We start from the raw sequence: 27,899 nt of genomic DNA on the forward strand, positions 1-27,899 counted from the left end.
TGTTGTTGTCCTTGTCTGGTTTTGGTATCACAGTGATGCTGGCCTCATAAAATGAGTTTGAGAGTGTTCCCTCCTCTTCATCTTTTTGGAAGAGTTTAAGAAGGATAGGTATTAAATCTTCTTTGAATGTTTAGTAGAATTTGTCAGTGGAGCCATCTGGCCCTGGACTTTTGCTTGTTGTGAGGATTTTGCTTACTGATTCAGTATCCTTACTAAGTGATCAGTCTGTTCAGACGTTCTATTTCTTCTTGATTCAACTTTAGAAGATTGTATAGTTTTTAGGGATTTATCCCTTTCTTCTGGTTTGTTCAATTTGTTGGTTTGCAGTTGTTCATAGTAGTCTCTTATAATCCTTTGTATTTCTGTGGTATCTGTTGTAACTTCTCTTTCATTTTTTAATTTTATTTATTTGAGTTCTTTCTCTTTTTTTCTTGGTGAGTCCAGCTGAAGGTTTGTCAATTTTATTTATTTTTTTCAAAGAACCAGTTCTTGGTTTCACTGATCTTATCTATTGTCTTTTTATTCTCTATTCCATTTATTTCTGCTCTAATCTTCTTCTGATACCTTTGGGCTTTGTTTGTTCTTCTTTTTCTAGTCATTCAAGTGTAAAGTTAGATTATTCATTTGAGATTTTTCTTGTTCCTTCAGGTAGACCTGTATTGTTATGAACTTCTCTCTCAGAGCCACTCTAGCTTCATCCATAGATTTTGCTATGTTATTTTTCTGTTTTAATTTGTATCTAAGTTTTTTTTTTTCTTCTTTGGTTTTTTTCTGTGACCTGGTAGTTGTTCAGTAGCATGTTGTGTAACCTCCAAGTATTTGTGGTTTTTCCAGTTTTCCTCTTGTAATTGATTCTTAGTTTCATACCATTGTGGTCAGAAAAGATGCTTGAAATAATTTTAATTTTCTTCTATTTATTGAGATTTGTTTTGTGGCCTAACATGTGATTTATCCTGTGGAATGTTCTATGTGCACTTGAGAAGAATGTGTATTCTGCTGCTTTTGGATAGACTGTTATGTATATATCTGTGAAGTCCATATGGTCTTATATGTCATTTATGACCAGCGTTTCCTTATTAATTTTTTGCCTAGATGATCTGTCCATTGATGTAAGCTGCTATTCTTATATTGCTGTTGATTTCCCCCTTTATGTCTCTTAATATTTGCTTTATATATCTTGGTGCTTCTATGTTGGGTACAAAAATATTTATAAATGTTGCATCTTTTTGCTGGGTTAATCTCTTTATCATTATGTGATGCCTTTCTTTGACTTTTATTTCAGTGTTTATTTTAAAGTCTTTTGTTGGATCTAAGTATTGCTACACCAGCTTTCTCTTTGTTTTCATTTGCATGGAAGGTATTTTTCCATCCCTTCACTTTGTGTGTGTGTGTGTGTGTGTGTGTGTGTGTGTGTGTGTGTGTCCTTACTTCTGAAGTGAGTCTCTTATATGTAGGCAGCATATAGATGGGTCTTATTGTTGTGTGTTTTTTTAATCCACTCAACCACTCTATGTCTTTTGATTGGAGAATTTAGTTTATTTACATTTAAAGTACTTATTGATAAGTATGTAATTATTGCCATTTTGTTAATTGTTTTCTGGCTGTTTTTGTAGTTTCTCTCTGCCCCTTTTCCTCTCTTCCATTGTGGTATGATGTCTTTAGTATTATGTTTAAATTCCTTTCTCATTTTCTTTTGTGTATAAGTTTTGCTTTGTGGTTACCCCAAGGTTTACATATGCATTCTATGTATGTATGTAATAGTCTATTTTAGGCTGATAGCAACTTGAATTTGAATACATTCCAAAACTATATTTTTAGTACACCGTCCCCCAAGGTTTTACATTTTTGACATTACACTTTACCTTCTTTCATTTTATATATTTTATAACTAATGTAGTTTTAGTTAATTCTGCTACTTTTGCCTTTTAACCTTCATACGAGCTTTATTAGTGACTTATCCACTACTTTACTGTATATTTACCTTTTCTAGTGAGACTTTTTACTTTTGCATTTTTTTTGTTGTTAATTAGTGCCATTTATTTTCAGCTTAGAGAAGTCTCTTTAACATTTCTTACAACGCTGGCTTCATGGTGATGAATTCTTTTAGCTTTTGTTTATCTGGGAAACTTTGTCTCTTCTTCACTTCTGAAGGATAATCTTGCCAGGTAGAGTATTTGTGGTTGGAAGTTGCTGAAAATCTGCTCATAGCCTTTTGGGGTTTCCTTTGTATATAACAAGTTGCTTTTCTCTTGCTGCTTTCAAGATTCTCTCTTTAATTTTTGACATTTTAATTATAATGTGCCTTGGCATGTATCTCTTTGGGTTCATTTCATTTGGAACTCTCTGAGATTCCTTGACCTGGATGTCTCCCCCACCACCCCCCTCCCCCAGGTCAAAAAGTTTTCAGCAAATAAGTTTTCTGCTCTTTTCTTCTTTTTCTCTTCTTCTGGGACTCCTATAATATGAATGTCATTCTGCCTGATGTTGTCCCATATGTCTCTTAAGTTATCTTCATTTTTAAAATGCTTTTTTCTTTTTGCTGCTCTGTCTGGATAAGTTCCAATGCTTTGTCTTCCAACTCGCTGATCCATTCTTCTGCTTCATCCAGCCTGCTGTTGAACCCCTGTAGTGTATTTTTCAGCTCAGTTTTTGTATTCTTTGGCACTGTACTGTGACTTCTGTTTGGCACTTTAAAAATATTTTCTATCTTTGTTAAAGTTCTCACTGGGTTCCTCCATTCTTCTCCCAAAGTCAGTGAGCATCTTTATGATCCTTTGAGTTCTTTACCAATTTGAATAATTTGAATACTTAGCTCTGTATAATTACAGAGGTCTTTTTCTGAGGTTTTGTCTTGTTCTTTCATTTGAAACTTAGTTCTGGTTCCTTATTTTGGTTGACTCTCTGTGTTTGTTTCAAAGCATTAAGCAAAACAGCCACCTCTCCCAGTCTTGAGGCAGTGGCCTTGTGTAGATGATGAACCTGATAGTTCAACTTTGCCCGAGTTCTTGGTTGTCTCTTAAACCTTTGTGATTATTTAAATAGCCTGATTTATTCCTGGTATGCCCCTGTTGCTGAAGGTATGCCAAGACCTGTCAATGTTACGAGGGAAAGAATCTCATTTAGCACCGGTTTCAGGCTGACTGGAAGCCAGATTCTCAGGTAGCAGCTTTTAAAGAACATATATATGTGTGTGTGTGTGTGTGTGTGTGTGTGTGTGTGTGTGTGTGTGGTTCTTGGGGCTGCAGTCATAATACCTTTCAACCTCCAGGTCAGGATATCTAGAGGTGTTTCCTGGGTGGCAGTTGAAAAAATTGGGGCTCCAGACGAGTGTACAAACTTCTTTCTGGGAGGTCTTCTCAAGATGTAGCAAGCCCTAGAGTTTCACAAGAATGGTGTCTCCCTGGTTATGTTTCCTAGGAGTGCCTTAGTAGCCTCTAGATATATGGGAAACCTGAAGCTTGTCCCTCAGGCTGAAGCTCCAGGATAAGTAAATAGGCCTTTTTCACAGGAAGACTGGGTATGTGTTTCAGTCTGCAGTCTTTGCAGTCCTGGATAAGGCGTTGGCCTGCCAAGAACTGTCTGAGAATTTATAACTGTCTGTTATAGTCCCTGGGAGCTCAGGAAAGCCAGCCCCCTGGGCCACTAGGGCCAGGAAAACAAGGGGTATCCCCTGTGTGGTTTGTGTGCACTGGTTTTAGCAGGGCAGCTGGAGAGTGTAGAGGTCAAGGCATGCTCTCTGACTTCAGAAATGGAGTAGGATAATGCCTCAACTGAGGGCTTCAGCCACGGGACTGGAGAGGGCCTTGTCTGTGCTGGGCATGCTGGCTCCAGATTGGGTGCTGGAGAAATCCATGACCACTTAACTCCCCAGCCCCAGTTGGGGTATGGGAGAGTGTCACGACCACCTGTGCTGCTGACTTTAGGAAAGGAGTGAGAGAATGCCATGACTGTTCGTGCTCGTCCACCCCAGCCAGAGAGCAGGGTAGTGCGACACCTGCCTGTGCTCTCTGGCCTCAGCAAGGCAATGGGACAGTGCAGGCAGGGGGAGGTGCTGTGTCTGCACAGCCATGCCTGCAGTCGCAGGATAGGTGGAGAGTACCCAAATAGCATCTGCTAGCACTTCTGTCTCTAGAGAGAGCCCCAACTGTCACCTGACCCTCCAGCAGATGCCCCAGACCAGCAAGTGAGTCTCCTTTACATACAGTCGAGGTGCTTTGCAAATTGGTTTTGCACTGGATCCTTGGCATGAGTGAGCCTGCACATGGGACTCTTAAAAGGGGAATCTCAGGGGCGCCTAGGTGGCTCAGTCGGTTAAGCATCCGACTTCAGCTCAGGTCACGATCTTGCAGTCCGTGAGTTCGAGCCCCGTGTCGGGCTCTGGGCTGATGGCTCAGATTCTGGAGCCTGCTTCTGATTCTGTGTCTCCCTCTCTCTCTGCCCCTCCCCCGTTCATGCTCTCTCTCTGTCTCAAAAATAAATAAACGTTGGGGCGCCTGGGTGGCTCAGTCGGTTAAGCGTCCGACTTCAGCCAGGTCACGATCTCACGGTCCGTGAGTTCGAGCCCCGCATCGGGCTCTGGGCTGATGGCTCAGATCCTGGAGCCTGCTTCCGATTCTGTGCCTCCCTCTCTCTCTGCCCCTCCCCCGTTCATGCTCTGTCTCTCTCTGTCTCAAAAATACATAAACGTTAAAAAAAAAATTAAAAAAATAAATAAATAAATAAACGTTAAAAAAAAAATTTAAAAAAAAAAGGGGAATCTCAGTTTCCGATAGCATTTTGGGTACCTTGGGTATCAGCCCCTTGGTTTTCTAAGACAGTTGTTTTGGGGGGCTCATCTCTTTTGTAGATCCCAGGGTTCTCAGAGAAATGCTGAGATGTCTCTGCCTCTCCAACCCATTTGGATGTGGTTCTTGTTTTTGTTTTTTTTTCAATGTTTATTTTTGAGAAAGAGCGTGCTAGCGGGGAAAGTGCAGAGAGAGAGAGAGAGAGAGAGAGAGAGAGGGACAGAAGATCTGAAGTGGGCTTCGTACTGACAGCAGAGAGGCTGACATGGGGCTCAAACTCACGAACTATGAGATCAGGACCTGGGCTGAAGTCGGACGCTCAACCGACGGAGCCAGCCAGGCGCCCCTTGATGTGGTCCTTTTATCCTTTGTTGTAGAGGAGCAGTTCATCTAGTTTTCAGGTCTTTTTCAGAGAACAACGATCCGTTTGCAGCTAGAGATCCATACGTGCCATGACAGGAGGTCATGGTGAGTTCAGGTTCTTCCTACACCACCATCTCAGACACCTCCTGTCTACCTCATTGTTAATGGCTGCATTGCATTCCATCGTATGACTGTACCATGAATCCTGGAAATTCAGGGATTCAATTTCCAGAAGCTAAATATTGGGTCAAAAGGACATGGATTAAAAAAAATTTTTTTTAATGTTTATTTTTGAGAGAGAGAGAGAGACATGAGCAGGGGAGGAGCAGAGCAAGAGGGAGACACAGAATCCAAAGCAGGCTCCAGGCGTTGAGCTGTCAGCCCAGAGCCCGACGTGGGGCTCGAACCCACAAACTGCGAGATCATGACCTGAACTGAAGCCAGTTAACTGACCGAGCCACCCAGGCACCCTGGAAGGACATGCACTTTTTAAGGCATCTGATACATACGACCAGATTGCCTTCCATAGTGCTGAGCACGGTGTGGTTGATTTGTGGTTGTTATCAAATATATTCCCAAGCCATTTAAATTTTTTTGTGTAGATGGACTTGTAGTTCTAAGAATATTATGGAATATAAAACACCATTTGTAATGTTATTTCTTTTTTTAAATGTTTTTATTTATTTAAAGAGGGGTAGGAGCAGAGATAGAGAGAGAGGGGTGGAGAATCCCAAGTAGGCTCCACGTTGTCAGCACAGAGCCTGACGCAGGGCTGAGTCTCATGAACAGTGAGATCATGACCAGAGCCGAAATCATGAGTCAGGCGCCTAACCCACTGAGCCACCCTGGCGCCCCTGTAATGTTATTTCTATGTGAAAAAATATTTTCTGTTTCCCATCTTTGATTCCATGTTCCAGGAACAGTCTTCCTTGATAAAGCTTTATCTGGCACTAACACTTTTCTCACTTGTACTTGTTCTAATCACTACTCCCCACACGAACACACACATATACATGCTTTTTTATTTCCTGAGGTCATTTTTTTTTTTTTTTTTTGGCCTTGAGGGGCCTGGGGAGCTGTAATTTTTTTTTTTTTTTGATAATGCTTTGTTTTGAAGTTGGAAGTGCAAATAAAACATTCTGTGCTCCCCTTGTCTTACCGTTAGATTTCCTGCAACTTCGGGAACTACAAATTATTCCCTAAGTGCCTGGGCCCAGCTGTGAAGCAGGTGTGAGTGTTCATTTTTAGCTCCTCCTCCTCCCCGCCCCCATCATGCAGAACTACCATTCCTGAAGTCACCCCTGCAGGCCTGCGCTGTGTGACTGGCTTGACCTGGAAGCACCCAGGTTTACCACCTGGGCCCTCTTCTTCCAGGTCCCCAGCGCGTACGGAAGGGATTGATGGTCTGCTGACCCTGGTGATTGAACATCGGCAGGGCTGGAGTGCTAAGCATTGTCATGGGGGAAGGGCTTGTCCTGTCTTTGTTGACTCTAGAAGCTATGTCGTTTTGTCTTCGTGTGGAACTGTGTTACCTAGAGCGATCATGTGGGTCTCGGCTCAGTGCAGAGGCCTCTCTAGGTAAAGTACTGAAACCTTGGCTGCTTCCATAAGCTCGAGTGTTCTGAGCTTCTCTAGCCATAAATGGCTCCTTTGGAAGCCCCCAAACAAAGCCAGTTCTGTATGTTTTAGTGGATGGTGGCTTGCTCTAGGCTTCCTAAGCCTCCTATAGCGTGTACAATGCCAACTTCTCTTTTTTCTTTTTTCTTTTTTTTTTTTAAAGCAGTTACACTGTTAAAAAAAATCAAGCCCATCCTTTATGTATAAATGGCATAATGGTAAATAGACCCACTGTTGGTCAAGTTTTTGCTTTTCTTTTTTCCTTTTGGGTAAATACTCAATAACCATATTATTATTGTTATAATTTGAACGTCTACTGTGCCAACGGCATCTTATTCCTTGCTTTACGTGTGTTTTTCATGGCATTGCTTTTGTTCCAAACAACCAGATGTTGCATGTGAAAGTTTACATGAAAGTGCCCACGAGTTAGCACATAATTGCTCTTAGGCAAATGTTAGTTTTCTTCCTCTTTAGGTATCGGTTTGCTCAACTCTAAAATGGGAGAACTAGTTGAGCTATTTCAGAGGTTGGCAAACTGTGACCTGTGGGCTGGCCACCTGGTTTTGTTCTTTAAAATAACAGCTTTCTTGAGATATAATTCACATTCCATAACATTTATTCTTTCAAGTGCACAGTTCGGTGGCTTTTAGCATTCACGGGGTTGTGCAGTCACCTTCACACCGTAATGCCAGGACACTGTCATCACCTAAGAACAAATCCTGTACCCGCTGGTACCGTGAAAGTGAAGTTTTACTTTTGTAAATGATGGTAAGGACAGGGCCTGATCCTTCCAGGTGCAGGAAGGACTTGTCTAGCAAGTGGCTCATCTACTCGCTCATACACGGTGGGAGCCAATGCTCTCCTCTTTTCAATGAGGGCAGGGCAATGTGGGTGGATGGAGCCTGCTTTACGCTCGAACACTGTATCTATCCACTGTGTTCTGTGAGGACTCGCCTGCCCAACCACTGCTCTGTCCTCCTCTTCAATGCTGAATGGCCACCTAGCATCCTCTCCCAGATTGTCTGGCATCGTTTGCTTTGCAAGCTAGTCTCACAACTCAGGCCTGCAGAGGTGACTTCAGGAAGCACAGTTCTGTAATGGGAGGATGGGGGGGAGGGAGAGCTAAAAAGGAACATCCAGACTGCTTAATAGCTCAAGCCCAGGCACTTAGAAAGAGAAGGAGAGGGTGATTGAAGCCCCCCATCTCTGAGCCTCACTTTTCCCACAGGCAGCAGGAAGGCTAGAGGAGCAGGCCTCTATCCTCCCCTTCTTCCCAAGTATACCCCCTCTTGCACCTTTGATTTCTGTGGTAGACAGATGGAGGGTCGGACTCACCAGGGGCCATGGGGAGCTCAGACGCCCAGCTGGGAGCACCCAGACCCCGTACGCTTGCCCGGGTCACACAGCTTGCAAGTGTAGAGTCAGGATTCAGACCCAAACAGCCTGGCTTCAGCACTTGGTCCTAACCACTGCTCTCTACTGCCTCTGTAAAGGACATTGCCATCTTTTAAAGTGATGTTGCCTAACTGCAGGTTAGGCAGGGTGACCGAGGTGAGTAAGGTCGGGAAATTATGTCACATGAGGAATACTCAAAGGAGCCAGACATGTTTGGTTTGCACATGAGAAGAACCAACAGATGGGGGAAGAGGGATGACCAAAGCAGTACAGAGAACCGACTTCACACCTTTGTGGACCACAATAAGCTTTACTGAATAGTGCCACAGAGCTGACCCAGGATCACTGAGTAAAATCTATAGTGACTCAGATTCTGACTCAAAATAGGGAAGAAGCTTTTTCAAGTAGAGCAATCCACCAATGGAATGTCTGACTCAAAGAGAACTTACCTTCTCATGCTGGGGACTGAATGGGCACCCAGCAGGGGTGCTCTTGGTGAGGGGATAGAGTGCTACTGCCCTGGGAGGGAGGTTCAACTGATGGCCTCTGGGAGGTGACCTCTACACCTTTGGATTTTGCAAGACACTAGGTAAAGTTCAATCCGGGGTGGGGGGTGGGGGGAAGTCACAAGTTGGCCTACAGCAAACACTTATTAAGGAAGCTTTCAGGCAGGGCCATGAACACATGCCCATCTGGGGCCATTGCCACTCCACTGTGGGCGCACACCACAAGCCAGGAGGTGACCTGCGGGTCAGTCAACTAAGCTTTTCTACAAAATTTAAGGGGTGGGATTTTTTTTTTTTTTTTCATCATAGTAGGGGAAGGTGATAAATAAGAACACGAGAGGGAGATATGGAGACAGAAAAGTTTCATTAAAAGTGAAGTCAGCTGCGGTCGGTAGCAAGGAAGAGGTCCACTCCAGCCGGCCACCTTTGTCCCGCCCTCTTCCTGCCCCCGTCCTGCCCCACCTCGCCCCGCCCACCCATCTTGCCCACGCTCATCAGCGCCTCAGCAATCCTCAGCTAGCCTCGCCCCGCCCCCATCCCCGCCCCCATCCCCACCCCCTCCCGCCCTCAGCCCGCCCTCAGCCCGCCCTCAGCCCGCCCTCAGCCCTCCGCTGGCCAGATTTTCACTCTTCTGCTCTGAATAAAGCTCCAATCCCTGTGGGGCTTTATTATTGTACATTTTCTTTTTTAAACAAAACAGTATATGTGAGTCAACTATACTGAAATAAAAGTTTAAAAAAAGAAAGAAAGCATCTTTGATAGTTTCCCCCAAATGGAAACAAAAGCGAGTAAACAAGAGGTGACATACTTGGTGTTCACCAAGCCTGGGCTATTCTAGGCACCAAACAGAGGGAATGGAGAAAATAAAGTTCTTTGGATCCCTGAAGTTCTAATACTCAGGTTTTTTAAACATCCCTTATGTGTATGCTGAGGGGATGGTGTTTAAGCATTTTGAAAAATACAAAAAATATGTGCCATATATTTGGAGGAGTAGTCTTAACTGCTAAGTAGGTACTAGTTTATAGATTTTCACCTTACTCCTACGCAGCGAAAGTTCAATTTGGAGCAAGGTTGTAGAATCACAGAACTTTTGGGTCAAAGGAAACCTCACAAGTATCTAGTTCATCTTCTCCTTCCTCTCCCTACCCTGTCTCAATCCAGGGCTCAAGACCCAGTCACCTACCTTCTGCTTGATTGCCACCAGAGACAGGAAGCTTATTACCACCAAAGACAACATACCTAATGCATTTCGGGGCAATTTATTTGGAAAGTCCTTCTCTACACTGACGGTAGAGCTATAATTTGCAACAGATGACCCCTGCTCTAGCTATAGGACTCGCTGAACCCACAGAAATCTCACGCTCCACAGAAAGATTTGAAGACAGACACCATTAAGTCCTTGTGAAATTCTTTCTTTTAGCCAACAAATATTTCTTTTTGCCCTGGCAGAAGTCCTTAGTTCTATCAGTCATTCCTATATAATGGGGATTTATGTCTCTCTTTCCTTGGGATTCAATTTGCCAAGGTCCCTCTTAGATAGAGTGTCCTTCCCAAGACCAGACACGGTATTTCAGATATGGACGTAAATAGCCCAGGAATGAATGGCTCTGTCTCTCATTCTAAACACACCACTTCTAACAAATATGCTGGTAGCTCTGTTACATGAACAACACATAGAAACCAGAGTCAACAAAGACTCCCATATTTAGGAGTATTTAAAATTGAAAGGTTATCTTCCTTCCCTGCATGCCCCCCCCCCCCGCCTTTAAACTCTGGAGGAGGATGTAAATACTCTAAAAGGAAAATCCCTCATTCCCCAACATACTGTCTTCCCTAACCTGGCATAAGGTAAGAGACAGCCCCAAAGAAGAGCAGAACCTTGAAGCTCTGACCCCATCCTCTGTGCAAAGGGAAGGGGAAAAAGACAAAACCAGCGGTGCTGAGCACAAACTACTCCCTACACCGTTTTAGATGCTTTATATATCTTGTCTCAGTTTGTCTTCTCAGTAACCTTCAAGGTGGGAGCCCTTAGCCCTGTATCATAGAGAGGCTCAGAGAAGTTAAGTGACTTTGCCAGAGTCACACAGCTTTTGGCAGAGTTTGGTATTTAAACCCAGGTCATTTTGACTCCAAAGCCATGTTTTTCCTTCTGCATCTTGTTCCTTCTGAGCCAAACCTGACTAAAGAGGAGGGGGACGCTTGTGGGATAAGCTTTTCCAAACTGAGGAAAGAACAGCTCATGCTAGCCAGACTGAAAGAATTATACCATCCCTTCCCTCTTCCCTCTTTCTTCTCACTGCAATCAAACTCTCTTCCATGTGTGAAATCACCCAGACAATTTAATGCTGCAATCACTAAATCCATGAATTAAAAGACCACATGTCGTCAAAACAACTGGAACATAAAAACTTTGGAGAGAAGTATGGTCATAGGGCTCCTCGTTCCCAAATTCCCACCTAGAAAAGTACTTGTTTCTTGAGCATTTAATGATAAATGCCAGAAAGGGTGGGGTGGGAGAAGTTTCCTTTCAATCAGTGGCTCTTGAACTGTGGTTCCTGGACTAGCGGTCGGACCGCCTGGGAATTTGTTAGAAATGCAGATTCCCCAGCTGACCCCAGACCTAATGAATCCAGAAACTCTGTGGGTGGGGTCCAGCCAGTTTGTTTTATAAGTCCTCCAGGTGCTCTAATGCACACCCAATAAACAATGTTCTCCTGCAGCTTCTGATGGAGAGAGATGTTCTAGGAGAACACGTGGTGGTCTCAGATGGCCTGGGGACTCATTCTTTCAGCCAGGGCCCGTGGCGCCCATGGAGAAACACAGCTTCTCAGAGGTCCTATAGAGGATGCGGACAAAAGGAAAGTGGGGCAGCTGGAAATCCTGCCCTGAAACAAAGTTATCAGTCGGACCAATAGCACGATGCTTAACTTTCACTGTGCATTAACTTAATCCAGAGAACCTGCTAACTGATTTGGAGCAACTGGCAGATAAGGAAGAAAAAAAAAAAATGTCTCGTACTCCCACTGCCAAAAGAATTAGACAGATATCTACATGCCTTCTGCTTTTAGTTTCATTTTTTTGCCCCCGCTGGGAAATGTTCGTGTACATGATAGTAGTCATCTCATGACAAGTTTGGGAGTTGCTACTAACAATGCTGGATCAAGCCTGTCCCTTTGCATATGGCTCACATTTTCTAGTTCACAAATGAGGCACAAAGAAAGGGGGGAAATGAAGCGACGGGGTGGGAAGGTGCTGTGCCTTGGAGGGGATCCCAGCTGTCAGTGAAGGTCCGAGGCAATTCAAGATGGATTTCTTCGCAGATAGAGAGCTGGAGAAAGCGTTACAAAAAAGGTGGTGGGGGGGGGGGGGGGCGGGGGGGTTGCCGGAGGGAAATCATTTCAGGGAAGATTGAGCTAAAATGAGAACCTGACACTGGGCTGGAAGCAAGTCGGACTGGGAAAAGCAAGGAAACACAGCAAGGCCTTGCACCTCATTACATTGCCTTGTTCTGAAAGCATGTTTCAGAGAACGCTAGTGCCACGAAACGCTCCCCACTCGAAATCGAGGGAGGGTCCTCCAGTTAAATAAGTTTAGGAATTGCAGCCAACGACATCTTCCTGTTAGAGCTAACTCATCATCATTCGACTTAAGACTCTGAGAAGTGGTGCAGTCAAGAAATCTTTTAATTTTATTCAACCCAGTATTTCCAAAATTATTTGGCTAGAGAACCCCTTCATCCCCAATAATTGCTCGTCACACCCCATAGAACACCGGTGGTATTCAGGACTGTATCAGAGAGGCAGGAGTTAGAAGCAGGTGGACGTGTGCAGGGGAGACTGGCGTGGACTGTTTGGGTGACAGCTGGGGGCCCTGGGTAGCAAGGAGAGCAAAGTCCAACAACAGAGAAGCTGCTCTGGGACGTGAGGTCCCACCCCTGTCAGAAGCCCCCCAAGAACAGCCAGAGGCAAGCAGGCCAGCCAATGGGGTGCAGCAGAGGCCCCCGTGCTGTCACCCAACCCACTCCCGAGACAGCCTCTCACTGAAGCTGGAGCAAGAGACTCTTCCGGCCACCTCCTTGATTTGAATATGTATCCCATCTCCCTCTCCTCTTTCCCCAAAAGAGTTCCATATGCCAGAGAATTACAGGGCACAAAGAGACCCTGCCAGTTCCCTCAGATGCCAGCACAAGGAGTCACGTCTTTCTCCTTCTCCCTTCCAGGTCTGGGGGACTGCCAGCTGCTGGGACTAGGTGCTGCAATCATGCCACCTCTCTGTCTCTGGACCTGTTTCCTCCTCTGTGAAATGTTTGGGTTACACTGGTGATCATTAAGATTTTCCTTTTTTTCCAGCTCTCTCAATTCTGAAATTTTATGACAGTTGGGAGCCAGGGCTCCAGATTCTTGTGCTGTTAAGAACTAGCTGCGACATTTGAACAAATAACTTCTGCTTTGTGTGCCTCTCCTATAAAGGATTGGCACACAGGGTGACCCTGACGCCCCAGTGAGATATGCATAGATCATCGGTGGTGAGTGAGGAGCCCCCGTAAAGCTGAAGTGGTGTTTTCCATTTGGGGCATGGCGGCAGTGGGTGATAGTTGTCTATGTGTGTAGTCTGTTAGTCTCCTTTGTTTTTCTCACTGCTGTCCTTGCCTTCAGTCCCCTGTCTGCTTTGTCCTGTGAGCTGGTATTCGCTTTGCTCCTCTGTACTCCTCAGTCACTCAAATGCATTTGTTGAGCGTGCTAGCCTCCCACGTTCTTCCAGATGTCCAGGAGTTGGGCTAATGTTGAAGACTAACAGGCTTAAAATAATTTCACATTTGTCTTAATTTAGACAGAGGTTGACCTGAAATATACCATTGGGCTGTTTATGCAAAGGGCCTCTTGCCAAAAATATTTAAGTATATGAGTCAGAGATGAAATTTGCTTACCTAAAACACACTGTTTTAAAGTACCTTTAGTGATTTTTCTGCCTGGATGATGTATCCACTGATGCAAGTGAGATTAGTTAAAGTCCCCTACTATTATTATACTACCATCAATTTCTCTCTTTATGTCCATTAATATTTGCTTTATGTATTTAGATGCTCTAGTGTTGGGTGCATACATATTTGCCGTTGTTCTATCTTCTTGTATTAATCTCTTTATCATTATGTAATGTCCTTCTTTGTCTCTTGTGATAGTCTTCGTGCTAAAGTCTATTTTGTCTGATATTAGTATTGCTACCCTGGCTTCTTTTTTCACTCCCATTTGCATGGTAAATATTTTTCTGTCCCCTCACTTTCAGTCTTATATGTGTCTTTAGGTCTGAGATGAGTCTCTTATAGGCAGCATTTAGATGGGTTTTGTGTTTTTTTAACCCATTCCACCACTCTGTGTCTTTTGATTAGAGCATTTAGGCCATTTACATTTAAAATAATCATTGATAGGTATGTATTTATTGACATTTTGTTGATTGTTTTCTTGTTCTTCTCTGTTCCTTTCTTACTCTTTTGCTCTCTTTCTTTGTGATTGATGAGTTTCTGTGGTGTTCTGTTTGGCTTTCTTTCTCTTCATTTTTTGTGTATCAATTATAGGTTTTGGGTTTGTGGTTACTGTGAAGTTCATATACAGTATCCTTGGTGTATAAAAGCCTATATTAAGTATGTCAGTTACATTGAACAGTATAGTTAAGCAGTGAGTAGCCTCACTTAGGTTGATGTACACTTTGTGTCTCTGAGGGAAGACCCATCAATTAATATTTCAGCTTTCCCAGGATGCTCCAGAGTGGAATAGGAGCAAATCCCATGGTTTGTTATCAATACCATTGGGCCTGGAACAACCACGAGCTTTGAAACCTGCGTAGGGAGATACTGGAAGTAGCTAATCACCTTTTCAATTCCTCTTGGCCCCGGATTTTCCCATAAATTAAGTATGAGAGTTGATTAATTTGAGGCTGGGGTGGGGGGAGTTGAAACAAAGGGGATTGACCTATTAACTTAAAGCTTTAAGTTTTCAAGGGAGGAAGCCAAACTAAGTAGAATTTACATGTTGATTGTGTGTATATAAACCATCAATTCCACAGAATTTACAGCCTGGTTGCTTTTCTGCAGGAAGTTGTACTTCTCTCCTCTGAGGCTGATTGAACTGTTCCTATATGAAAAAAGAATTTCCCTTCTCCCACTAAAACTTTCTCAAACTTTTTGCTGACTTTAAACTACCTCTTCCCCCTGGGACTGGTCAGACTAGGATGTTCTTTGGTTTCCGTCAGAGAAACTGGCTGTGCCCTTTTTTGAAAAAATTTTTTTTAACGTTTATTTATTTTTGAGACAGAGAGAGACAGAGCATGAACGGGGGAGGGGCAGAGAGAGAGGGAGACACAGAATCCGAAGCAGGCCCCAGGCTCTGAGCTGTCAGCACAGAGCCCGACACGGGGCTCGAACTCACAGACCACGAGATCATGACCTGAGCCCAAGTCGGACGCTTAACCAACTGAGCCACCCAGGCGCCCCTAGCTGGGCCCTTTTTGAGTGTACAGATAGTTTGGTGAAAAATAACACGATGATAATAAAAATAAATCACTAAGCTTCGCTGGGCACTTACCATGTGAGCTCAGTGCTTTATTTACATTTTCTAATTTAATTCTCGCAACCACCGAGTGAGGTAAGTACAATGGTCTCCGGTTTATAAGTAGCCACGGGCAGTCTGAGGCTTGGTTTGATGAAGAGACGTACCCAGGCCGCAGAGGGTTGGAAAGAGAAGTGGTTAGCTTCCGTGGTGGAGCTGGTTAGTCAAGCTGGGCTACCGTCTGACTCCATGACCCATGCTTTCTGTCTCCCTGTAACTTCTTTTTCCTCAAGAAGACATCTTGAAAACTCCCCAGGACAACTCACAAGCAGCCCCTCGATGAAGAATCACGGATGAATAGCTTGGGGCTCCTTGAGCAAAGGGAGGTGACCTTGCTGGTCGCCTCCTGACTTCCAGCAGCCCGAGATCTCGCTCGGCTCCTCCGAGCGCCCGTTGCTGCGTGCCCCAGGCCTCAGAGGAGTGTGACAATAATTCCTTGTTCAAGTCCAGTGCTCGGGATTCAGCAGCACCTCCCAACCTGAGGATTTTGTAATCTGGAGTCTATTCCCGGAGCCTGGTTTGAGGAAAATGCTGAGGGCCCTGAGGAAAAAGGGTCTGTGTTTGGGCCTGTGGGCCTGGCTGGGGGCTGGAAGGCAGCGTCCCCATGCCGGTAGGGATACAATGGGCGCACTCAGTGGGCGTGTGGCCCTGGGGACCTGCTTCAGCCCAGAGGTCAGATTATATCCCCTGAAACAAAGCGTTGGGTTTAGCCTCCTACTCATGCATTTCGTTAGCTCCTCAGTAGCTCTGGCTGGGACTCTGCATGCCCAGAAGGAGGGGGCTTTTATCCAGCCATTCTCCACGGCCTGGGCCTGCCTGACCACAGCATCCAGCCCCGGCAGGCAGCACTTGGCCAGAGGCGCGACTTCCAGTGTTGGACTTTGGCGACAGAGTCCTCGCAGAGAGGGAGGCCGGCCACGGCCAGGGGAACCGTGGGGCCTTGGAGTGAGTCAGTGTGGCCGCCCAGCCCTGGGGACTGGTTTCTCCACAGGTGATTATTGGCCAGGGAGGAGAAAGCAGCCAGCCAGGCTCCATTAAAATGCTGCCACGGGCAAGGAATCATCTAGGAACTGTCCCCTGCAGGGCTGACAGAGTCTGGAGGGGTAAACTCCCAAGTCTCCAGCAGGGTTTCCCACCCAAGCCTCTGGAGGTTAGTTACTAAGGGAGCTCTGGCCCCAGAGGAGGCCGGCTTGCCAGGTGTTTCTGACACAGCTGAGAGCAATCATCACTGCAGCCACCTTGTATCCAGCCATCTCCCGTGCCAGGACTGGACTCACACTGTCTGTTTTCTTTGCCAGAGCCCTCCAGGCTTGGCGACGTTATCCCCATTTCATAAATGGGGCTCAAAGAGCTAAGTCACGTGCCTCATTTGTAACTGGCCAGACCCGGATGCAAACCCAGGAATGGGTTTCTCCTATTCCATCCTTAGCTTTCTCAGAAGGTAGCACTGACTCGACCCAAGATATTGATCGGGGGGTTGAGCATCTAGGGCAGCAACCGCAGCCATGGAGTTTATGGATAGCTCCACGAGATGAAATGGGAGTGGAAAATGGCACTGGAGTACAGGCACTGAGTGTAGTTTCTCTACGTGGGCAACCAAGGTGAGCGCCTCATTGATACACAGTCATCATACTGGTACGTCCTCCGTCTTGGTCTTACCCTGATTTCTGTGGGTAGGCCTGTAGCCAGACAACCGGTCTTGGGGACGACTACAGCGTTTGGTACACACACAAGAGCCGAAACCATTCCACGGTTTTCTGCCTTTCTCACCCGGGCCATCGGATCTGTCTTCCGTGTAAACCCTCTCTGCTTCCCCAGTCAATGTGTATTTTATTACTGTCCATCCTTGATTCCAGTTATGCCCTTGATCCCCAGAGGCACTTTTTTCACATGTTAATGTCTTTGCAGTTGGCACCCATTCTGTCATTGAGGTCTACGTTTAAAGTAGTGGGGCTGTTTAAATTGCTGCTACCTTTTTAGAACTGATGGGGACCAAGAACGGGGCCATATGATAATTCAAGCATTTATTCAACTCATCAGATGCCTACATTATGCTAGATGCTTAGGAGATAGAAATAACCAGCATGCAATCCCTTGCCTTAGGAAGGAAGGTCACAGTCTTGAGGGGGAGAGAAGGGCTCCTAATTTAAGGAGCCAGGGTGTATGGAGGATCAGAGGAGAGAAGGTGGGGAGTCGGGGACCACTTGGCGGAGAAGGTGCATCGTGAAGAGGGTGGGAATACAAAGGGGCTAGGAGGCGGTGGGGATGGTTTGGGGAATGGTATTCTGGACCACTGACTAGTCGGAGCAGACAAATGTTGAGAATCATGAAATCCTGTGAGGCGTTTGCCGGCTTCAAAGGGTTTGCTGTGGTTCCAGTGGAGGGCACTTGTGGAGACATGGGTGTAAAATGAGGTCGCAGGGATAGGCAGGGGGCAGATCTTGGGGGACCTTGAGCTCCACACAAATGAGCTTAATCTCCATCCTGAATCCAATGGCAAATCACCGAGTGGTTTTCAGCCGGGGGGATGATGCCCTGATTTGTGTAGAGGAGCTCCGTGTTGGGAAACGGATGGGAAAGAGGATGGCGGGGTGGGGTGGGAGGAAATGGACAGAGTGACGGCTGTTGGAAGAGAGAGAAAAGTCACCCTGAATGAAGCAAAAGCCTCATTTTTATTTACTATTCCTAGACAGGGTGGGCCTGATTATGGAGGCTTGAGGTGGATCGCCCAGTGTTACAGCGGGGCCTCTAGAACCTGCAGGTGGAAGTGGCTTTGTTCTTACCTTAACCCCGTCATCTAGCGGGCAACTGCTAGTGACGTGCCACCCGATCAGTAGGCAGGCTGACTATATGAACGAACGGATGCTGGGAAAAGCTAGAAAAAGAAGAAGAGCTCACTACCTGTCGATGCCTGTTAAAGAAGAGTCCTTATCAGCCTGCAGCGGTGAATTTCCAACTTGCACTTGCCAAATTAGCTCACCAGCCAGAATTGTTTACGAGTGGATGGGGCTGTATGCCAGTGCTCAGGGGGGAGAATGTGCAGGTCTTGGTGAGAACCATCACAGGGAGGACGAAGTGGGTATATCTGGGTATGAGATAGGCTATTCATCATTCAAAGTCACGAGAAAGAAATAGGTAGGTTGTGTGGTTGTGCCTGGGAATTACACAGAAGACGCATAATCCATGTTGTTGGCCGACTGACCCACCCGCAATAGACAGTGGGGACAGAGGCTGGGTGAGAGGAGGAAAGAGCTCCTCTGCCACGGTGGCAACGCCTTGGAAGGGGTGGGAGATGACTGCTGATATGGCGACGCCAGACTTACGGTTCTCTTCCCCTCCCCGCTTCCCCGAACAGGTGCAGTGCCATACTTACACAGGGTACTGCTGGTGTGTCACCCCAGATGGGAAGCCCATCAGTGGCTCTTCTGTGCAGAATAAAACTCCTGTATGTTCAGGTACCGTAGGGAGGGGCGGGAAGAAAGAAAAGAGCTGGAGAGAGACCCTTAGCTGGTCTCCTGCCTCTCGCGGGGGAACCTTTGAAAACTGGTTGAAAGACGGGTGGTGGTTAGGAGCCCTCTTCCAGGTCAGGGAGGATTCCATTCGAACACGCTGCTCTGCAGTCAGCTGGATGATGGGGTCCGTATAGGCCCATGTGTATGTATTTCTTTATTTTGAGTTTAGGTTTCTGGTCCAGTGCTCTCTTCCCAAGCATCGGCTGTGACCCCTCGAGAATGGCATATAAATTTTTAGCTTGGGTGCTCTGCTTGCTGGTGGCCTCAGGAGCACTTTATCGAGGTAGATTTTAAGACCGTATGGGAGTTCAGCATCAGAGGCTGAATGATCAACTGGTGATGTCTGTCACGGGCACACGAGAGGAGAGTGGTGGCATGATGCCATATATTTGTCCCTCCCCCCGCCCCCTCCGACAAATGTAATGTAGAGTAACGGAAAACTTTCATGACAGTGGCCCTCAATTCTGGCTGTCATCGGCAGTGCCTGGGGAATTAAAGAGCCCAGGTGTCGAGGCTCCTCCCCGTATAGTCTGATCCAGTAGGTCTGGAATGAGACCTGGAGTCCACATGTTCGCGAAGCTTCTCAGGTGGTTTTGGTGACTAGACAAGCTAGGGAATCATTGCTTTCTAGTGACCCATTACATAAGCCCATAGCATAATTAAGTTCCTTTCTATTTCAAACTCTATAAGCATAAAAAACATTTTGCTCTCAGGTCAGCCTCGTGGGATTGTGCGTTTTGGATTTATATAAGCTCCACACTTTCCACTTCCATTCAGATAGTAGGGGACTTGGGAGTCACTCCCTTAATTCACTATGTGGCTCAGTTCTCATTCAAGAAAGCCTGTCCAGCCACAAGCTGCTTCATATTTCTTCATATCTCTGTGTATAAGGTTTTATTTATTTACTTATTTTTAATTTTTAAGTGCAAGCAAATTATAAAACATTTTTCTAAAACCTATGGGAAACTCCAAGGGTTAGCAGTCCTGCCATCCTAACGTTTTTCTGTTTTCATAAAACGTATTCATTTTTCTCCTGGCCCTGCTATGTAAAGGGAGCGGTGAGAAAGGGCAGTGAGCATCTACATTAGGAAACCAAGATTTGCAGGCCAAAATGGAAAGTTTACTTTATTTGTGGTTTACATGGAAACTGGAAACCTTAATTGGGGTTGGTGTGGGGCAGGGCAGGAATGAGCCCTCCTTGCAAATGACCTGGAAAGTTTCATTTAAAGCAAACAAATGCACCAGAAACAGGCCACGCAGGGGAATATAATTGAATTCTCACAAAACTAGTATAGGGAGAAGGGGTATGATATGGAGTGAGAAAATAGGGATTCTTTGTTTCTCCTGGTGGTGGGACCTCTCTGCATATGCCCTTATGTGGGTGAGCTGCCCCTGCCCTGCATGTTGTGGGTTCCATGAGGAAGACAGGTGCCACAGGGTCAGGACCGCGGGATGGGTGCACGTGGCATCCTAGCACATGCAGGGCGAAGCGTTCGGCCAAACGCACACACACCACCCCCTCCTCGAGGAATAGGCCGCGTCTAGAAAATTGTTTCCATGCCTCAGACTATTTTGGCCCATTCAGTACAATTGGGCCAACAATTTTCTACTTAATGCAGATGGAAAATCGCCGATTTCCTGCCCTAACCGGCAAGGGATGTGAATCATTGCATTTGCAGTAAGAGGGGTTTCTTTTCAGTTGGCCCTACTGAGTGGACATGGCTCAGAACATGGAGGTGGTGGGAACTGGGGGAGATGGGGAGCAAAGGTGAGGGGCAGTTATCGGAACGTTACTCACCAGGGAGTTATGTAGATGTGGAGTTTTATAAAAAATCTGGTCACGGCTGTTGCCTGGAAATCATGGTTCACCTCACCGGTACTGTGATATCAGTGACATTGATGTTAAACAAACCCCACTTGACATGTATGTATGTACTAGCTTTGTATATAACGTCCCTAGACGTGTATACAATGTATGTATATACAGAACCAACCACACGCTCATAACATGAGGCTTTGCCAGCTCTTTGAAAGAAACCAACAACCACAATGCATTCTGAATGTCTATGTTTTTGTTTCCCTTTCGCCCAAGGTTCAGTCACCGACAAGCCCTTGAGCCAGGGTAACTCAGGAAGGAAAGGTGAGTAGAGTTTTATGCTCTATCCAAATGTTTGCTTCTAAAGCCAGTCCAAGGAGAGTTCTAGACAAGATGGAAGGAGCCTGGGTGTAAGCTAAAAGTCCCCCACGGAAAACCTCCATTCTTATTCTGGGCTTCCTCCTAGAAGCACCGGAGGTAAGTAAGGCTCGTACCGTGGTGGGGACCAAGCTCGCAGACGTTCTGAGGGATGGGAGTGAGTACGGCCTACAGAGCTGGCAGGGCCCCTGAGAATCTTGGTTCCTGGGCAGTTCGGTCCATCAGCTACCACGTAGCCGGCATTACGCCAAAAAAGACGATGAAGGCAGGCATGTCCAAGTCTGCCCTGACCCTCTTGCTTTGGAAAGTCGGTTGAACATTTTTTTCCCTTCCCCGACTCTCCTTAATAATTCATCGTTCCAGCCCATCTGGATTTTCTTCGCTAAGACTAGCCTGGCTGCACAGGCTTGCCACCTGGGCAGCCGTTGTCTTGGGATTCCCAATCATCCCGTCTTTAAAGCCTGCATGTGCACATCCGCGTCACCCTGTTGGCCTGTGGTTTTTGTGATGCACGCAGTACGCTTTCCCCAGAACAACATCAAATAGAAAAATGTAAAACACCACGACAAGTCAAGAGAGACGCCATGAAAGAGAGGATAAAACTTTATAGTTTAGTGCCCTTAATGGCACGGTGTTCCCGCCTTTTGAACAAAGGGCCTTGCATATTCATTTTGCACTGGGCCCTACAAATTATGTGGCTAACCTCAATTAAGGCATTTGTCTGAGTGCTGTTTAGTGGAGCCGCCAACATGAGGAACAGGTCCCTGGGATATGCGGACCATAATTTCCAGCGTGGAGGACACTAAGCTCCACCACCGCTTACCTTCAGGACCACACACACACACACACACACACACACACACACACACACAACTTGTAGCTGCATGCAGAACAAGTATCAATTTCACTGTGCGTGCAGGCACTCTAGAACCTCCATTTCGGGCTCTTGGGTAAAATCCAGAGGGGGGATGATTGCATCGGAATCTGGGCCTCGGGAATTTCATGTTTGTAAATGCCCACGTGGAGAGCCGGGCCTACAGAGGATCAGTGTGAGGTTCCCCGGGCTTGTCCTGCACGTGCTGTCACGAGGAGACTGAGGCCAGACCCTGGCCCCCCGCCCCGAATCCTTATTCCATGGGGGTGGGAAGAAGAGGCAAGGTCACCCTGCCCGATTGCGGGAAACGAGAATCTGGACAGCCTGCTGCCCCCCAGTGCAGGTGCTCTGAGAAGTCACGGAAGCGGAGCATAGTGATGCCACTAGAAAACGTGGACTAACGGGCCTTCCCGCAAGCAGGAATGAGTAAGTGGGTAGAAAGAAGGGAGCAAATGCCTTTCTAGGTCTCTCCCAGGACAGGGCGAGGTAGCCGTGTGTGTTGGCGGTTCCCTTTTGGGTGGGAAAGTGGGAGAAGGGCGTGAATCATTCTTCCTGCAAAGACCTGAACTCCCCAACCCTGTGAATGGCATGTGCCCGTCTCTAGTTTGCTGGAGTGGGAAAGGGGAGCTGCCTTTAATTTTGCTTGTTGCAACTAGAGACTTCAGGAACATCGCCTCTATCCTGGGGCATGAGGTCGTGGTAGTAGAAAAAAACGCTTGGCAATCCTGCAAAACATACCACCCAGATTTTCCCCACCAGAGAGAACTGAGGGCATGAGGCTGCATGAAGCCCCCACACTGAGAAAGGCAGACGATAGGATTTTAGTTCTTAAACCGCACAGAGAAGTACTTTCCAGGTTGATGTGGCTTTGCACCCAATGGGCAACAAAAGAAACAGACCTGTGGTCATTGTGGCCTCCTGGTGATCCGGCTGGAAGAGGGCAGGGGACCCTGATTCCTCCAGGGATGGTGCAAGGAATAGGGGTAGAGTCTGACGCCTCCTCTCAGAGACAAGTTGCTTAGTTTCCAGCATTTTGTTCCCCTACTCCAGATGGGTTCCTGCCTCCCAGATGGCTCTGCGGAGGCTTCCTCTGTGGTGCAGAAGCCCAGTGGGGGATGCTAGGACTCGCTCGTCTCTGGAGACTTGACTTTTGCCCATAGCCTCTCCTTCCTTCTACTTTGGAGGACCTACATAGGTGCTAACCCTCTCCTCTTTGTCTGTCGTAGGCCGTGCAGAGAAAAGCAGGCTCAGGCCACCTGTAGGAAGGGCCACCTGAAGCCACACCTGTCCAGGAAGCTGGGGTTTGAAGGGGGACAGGGTGCGAGAGGGCATTTGTAATATCCTGTGTCGGCCGCTGAGGTCCCTCTCTCGGCTGCCACTTAAGAATGGAATGTGCTCCGAAGGGCAGCAGGTGGGAAGACACAAAGGCCCCTTGTCTGAGCTGGTGCCCACACGTGGGGTCTCCTAGACGGCATCTCCCGGGAGCTGGAGCTCACAGCCCTGAGGCCTGCTGCAGAGATGCGAGGCCTGGGCCCTTGTGCAGAGTGAGGGGTACAAGCCAGGCCCCGGGTCTGGGTGTGAGAGTGGTAGGGGGTGGCAGCGGGGAGCGGGGGTTGAGGGGAGAGGCGCAGGCCCAGCCTTTCCTCTCCCGCCCTCTTGCCTTTTGGAGCCCGCTCTGCCGACAGGGCTCGGAGGGATCGGTTCCCTCTGCCTGGAAGGAATGAAAAGGTGTATTGTGCGAAGAAGGAAGGTCTGGTTGCCAGCCAGGAATTAGTCCTGCGGAGGAGAGGAGGAGAAGGCCGAGCAGAGGAGGCTGGGGGAGGAGGCTCAGAGAGATAACAGGAGGTAGGGAGGAGGGAGAGAGGCCGGGCGGTAGCGGGTCACAGGCGGCTGGCCCAGACAGGAGGCCTGGGTTGCTGCGGCTCCTGGGTCCACAGGTGTGAGGCCCGAGGGGAGAAGTGGGGGAAGGAGGGAGGGAGGCGCTGTTATCTTACCCAGATGCACGTGCTCTGGGAGGGGAGGAGGGTCAGAACTTCAGACTATTTACTTAATCCCTTGGAATGTCCTTTCCTCGCTCTGTTCTTTGGGCCCCTTGTGTTTCACGGACCCCTTTATGGGCACATGTGTGGTAATTAACACGTGCAGTGTAGGTCCCGGGCCATGTGTTTGAGTTTCAAATATCCATTGATCTGGGGCACTCCCATCTTGGCTCCCCTCCCCTTCTTCTCCTTTGGTCCTTGCCCTTGAAGAGTGATGCGGTGAGGGGGGGGGGGGCGGTGAGGGGGAGCTGGGGGGGCACACGTGCCTCCACATGTGTGTTATTGGTGCTTCAGAGGACTATCAGAAGAGGGGAAGAAGGCCGCCCTTGAGCTCTGACAATCTGCTGCTAAAACAGTTGGAGGCCGCAGAAGCTGAGGTAGAGATAAATTTTTGGTTTCAACCGAAGCAGGTCGAAGGACAGCTGGGCAGAGGCTGGGAGGCAAAATGCGTTTAGAGATCATGAATTTACCCAGAGCAGATTTTCCCGGCCAACCAAGGCTTGCAGATTTTCCCGAGGTGCCTCTTTCTGGGGTCTTGATGCTAATGAAAGTGGACGATTTGGGGAGCTTCCAGGATTGCTGAATACGGAGTCAGGGACTGGTCCTGGGCTTGATTGCTTGTGAGGTGCAGGAGGGGAGTTCTCAGCCTCTAGGGGGTGAGGGCCGGAGAGCATTTGTAAAATTCTTTCTGCCAGTTCTCTGGGAGCTTTCTTCTGTGCACCCAGGACCGCAGAGATCCCGGGCTGGTGCTTCTGTGCACAGCGAGTGAAAGTTGAGGGCCGTCAGGAGTTTTCTGCAGTTTGAGTATTTCCTACTTGTAAGAGGTCTAGGATTTAGCTGTTTAAGGAAAGTGAGAGAAAAATGAAAACATTAGCAGGCTCTGCCTGTGTTTTCTGCACAGACTTCTGTACTTGTCAAGCCAGTGTTGGAGAGGGGCAGTACTCCCAAAACCCAACCCACCTTTAAGTTGTGGAGACTTGTTATCCCCCCTGAGCTGCTCCATACTGTGTGCTCTCAGTAAACAGTGAGTCACAGTTATTTGTCGTGGGTCCCTCTCTGCAGCTCAGTGTTTAGAATCTTTCACGGAGCCTGGTCTACAGGTTGGTGCCGGCTCAGAGGACCTATCGCTGCGGTGGTGGATGAAGCAGAGCTCTCATTCAGGGCTGAGGGATGTGCTTAGGGCAGGGTCTGGCAGTCCCCAGACAAAGGGGACTGTGTGGCCTCCAGCCTCGGCCCTCCTGTGGTTGGCACACCTAAAGGAGGTTCACCTCGCCGCCCTGAGCCTAGCTGAGGTGTGCGAGGCTGGCTGTCTCAGAACATTCCACAAGCGGAGCATCGTTCCTGCTCAGATGACTTTAACCTCTTCCCAGCTACCTCTCTTTTCTCTTCCCCCAGCACTGAAGGAGAGGCTGGGTCAGTAGTCGACCTGTCGGCATTGCCATCAGACGGCAAAAGTCTGACTGCCCGCCGTCTGGGGCTGGATTTGATTGGAGACGGGCAGCTGCTGACCTCTAGGGGTCGGGCCTCTGCTCACATCAGATTTCCCCAGGGAGAAGCATTCTCTCTGATAACGGTGCCTGCTGAAACAGAACTGTGCCTCGGCAGCTCCAGGCCTGCGAGAGGCGGTTTTTTGCTCTCTGCATGTGTGTCGGCCGCTGTTTGCTGGTGTCCCGAGCCGCCCTGACCAAGCCTGGCACCTCCGTGTACCGGCTTTGTGGGGTTCGGTTGCAGAGGGGTGTGCCTGGGTGTGTTTGAGCGCTCATGCGTGTGCTGTATCTCTTTCCTGCCCCACCCCCCAGTTGGCTCATGGCACTCAATCCCGGCCCTCCGTCTCAGTCCCTATTCTGGGGTCTCTGAAAGAAAGCTATGTGTGGAGGCTCCTAAACAAAGAGTTTGAATCCCTGCCATATCCCCACTTCCGAGGACCGGAGAGGAAATGGGGTTTAGGCATCTGGAAAGGCCTCCTAGTCATAGATCCTTATGAGTCCCTGGTGTTACTAGTAACCTTCGGGGTATCTACTTGGCTTCTTATTCTTTTATTCAGCAGATATTTATTGAGAGCTTCCTAAGTGTCAGGCTTGTTGCAGTCACTGAGGACCCAGTGACAAGTAACATGATGAGAGTCCTGGCCTTACCCTGTGGAGCCATTCTAATGGTTCTTAGCCTCTTCTTACAGAGGTTATCTTCAGATGGAGGTAAAGCCTCCCAGGGAGCACAGACGTCTAGATGCTGGGAAGCTGTCACCTGGGCAGGGAGGCAAAGCAGGTGACCCCTTCAAGCAGCCCTGGTTGGTAGTTCCCATGGCCAGAGCCTCTCAGGAAAGGCCCTCGGAGGAGGCTGCCTGGGATGAGCATGGCCCACTCACAAGTTCTTGATCCCTCTGCCTGGTGCCTTTGTGGGACCCCCCCCCCCCGGAGTGCAGGTGAAGGCTCAGAAATTGTCAGCCCATCGAGACTACACTGCCCTTGACTGAGTGAGTTCAGTTCCAGGCGTGGCCCAGCAACCTGGATAGAGGCAGGGATTTCAGCCAGTGGGTGCAAAGGCCTCAGGACCATGTCTGAACCACTTATCGCCAGCTCTGAGCGCCATGGAGCTCCCAGGGGAGGGGCGGCTCTCAGGTCCTCCTCTCCCAATTTTGTGACTGCTGAAAGAAAACTGAGATTCAAAAGCAGCTTGTTGTAAAGTTTCTACGGAAAGGCAACGGAGCGAGAGGAGGTAAAACAATCTTGAAACGAAAAATTTCGTGGGAGGGACCATTCTATCTGATTTTTTTTAAACAAAGAGATCTTTAGTGCTTTACTCCCCCATGTCCCGTTATGAATTTCCAACTCATACTTCCCTGTGTTCTTCTGAACAAATGCTCTGACCTCTCCCCTTTTAGATATGTTTGTTTCATTTCCTATTTTAAAAATGACTTTTTTTTTTTGGAGCGCTTTTAGGTTCGCGGCAAAATTAAGAGGAAAGTACACAGATTTCCCATATAGCCCCTGTCCCGATAAAGGCACAGCCTCCCCCATTATCAACATCTGCACCAGAGTGGCACATTTGTTACAATTAGTGAATCTTCACTGACACATCATTATCACCCAAAGTCCATAGTTTACATTAGGGGTCACTCTTGGTGTTTTACTTTCTATGGGAATGGACAAATGTATAATGACACATATCCACCGTTATAGTATCAGAGTTGCTTCACTCTTCTAAAAATCCTCTGTGCTCTGCCTGTATATGCCTTTTCACCCCCACTCCCCACCCCAGGCAACCCCTGATCTTTTTACTGTCTCCATAATTTTGCCTTTTTCAGAATGTCACAAAGTTGATGTCCTAGTACTCTGATGAAGACTTATACTGCTGTAGTAATCAGGACAGTGTGGCCTTGGCCAAGGGATAGACATAGAGATGAATGGAACAGAGCAAAGAACCCAGGCCTGCACTTCTGTGGCCAACTGACATGACTAAGGTGTACAAGTAGTTCCAAGGTAGAAGGCACCACAGTGACTGGACATCCATAGGCAAAAACAGAAAACCCCAAACCTCACAACTTATACAAAAATTAACTCAAAATGGACCTCGGACCGAAATGTAAAATGTAAAAACTCTTAAAACTTTTAGAAGAAATCACAGCTAGGTGAACCTAGAGCTTTTGTGTCTTAAGAACAACTAACACATAATCTAAGAAATTGACAAATTGGACCTAATTGGGATTAAGAACTCGCTCTGAAAGATCTTGTTAAGAGAACAAAAAAAAAAAGTACAGACTGGGAGGAAATACTTACAAACCACATATATGACACAGGACTTCTATTTAGGACATGTAAAGAACTCTCAGAAACTCAACAAAATACACGAATAGACATTTCACCAGAGCATCTATGCAGGGGGCAAATAAACACACAAAAAAGATGCTCAACATCATTAACCAAAAAGAAATGCAAAGTAAGATCATGATACGGTATCACTGTGCACCTGTTAGAAGAGCTAAAATAAAAAATAGTGGCAGTACCAAAGGCTGT

The 27,899-nt window shown here is 47.3% G+C and overlaps 1 protein-coding gene across 3 annotated transcripts in view; it reads left to right on the top strand.

Annotated features, from left to right (window-relative positions):
- Positions 1-27,899, top strand: part of SMOC1 (SPARC related modular calcium binding 1) — a 161,460-nt gene that overhangs the window by 88,108 nt on the left and 45,453 nt on the right. For all 3 annotated transcript variants that reach the window (XM_006932946.5, XM_006932947.5, XM_006932948.5), the window contains exons 4-5: positions 18,623-18,722; positions 20,872-20,919. In XM_006932946.5, coding sequence (XP_006933008.1) covers positions 18,623-18,722; positions 20,872-20,919 — 148 coding nt within the window. The remainder of the gene's footprint in view (positions 1-18,622; positions 18,723-20,871; positions 20,920-27,899) is intronic.

The sequence above is a fragment of the Felis catus genome, chromosome B3 (genome assembly GCF_018350175.1).
Source record: "Felis catus isolate Fca126 chromosome B3, F.catus_Fca126_mat1.0, whole genome shotgun sequence".
NCBI lineage: Eukaryota > Metazoa > Chordata > Mammalia > Carnivora > Felidae > Felis > Felis catus.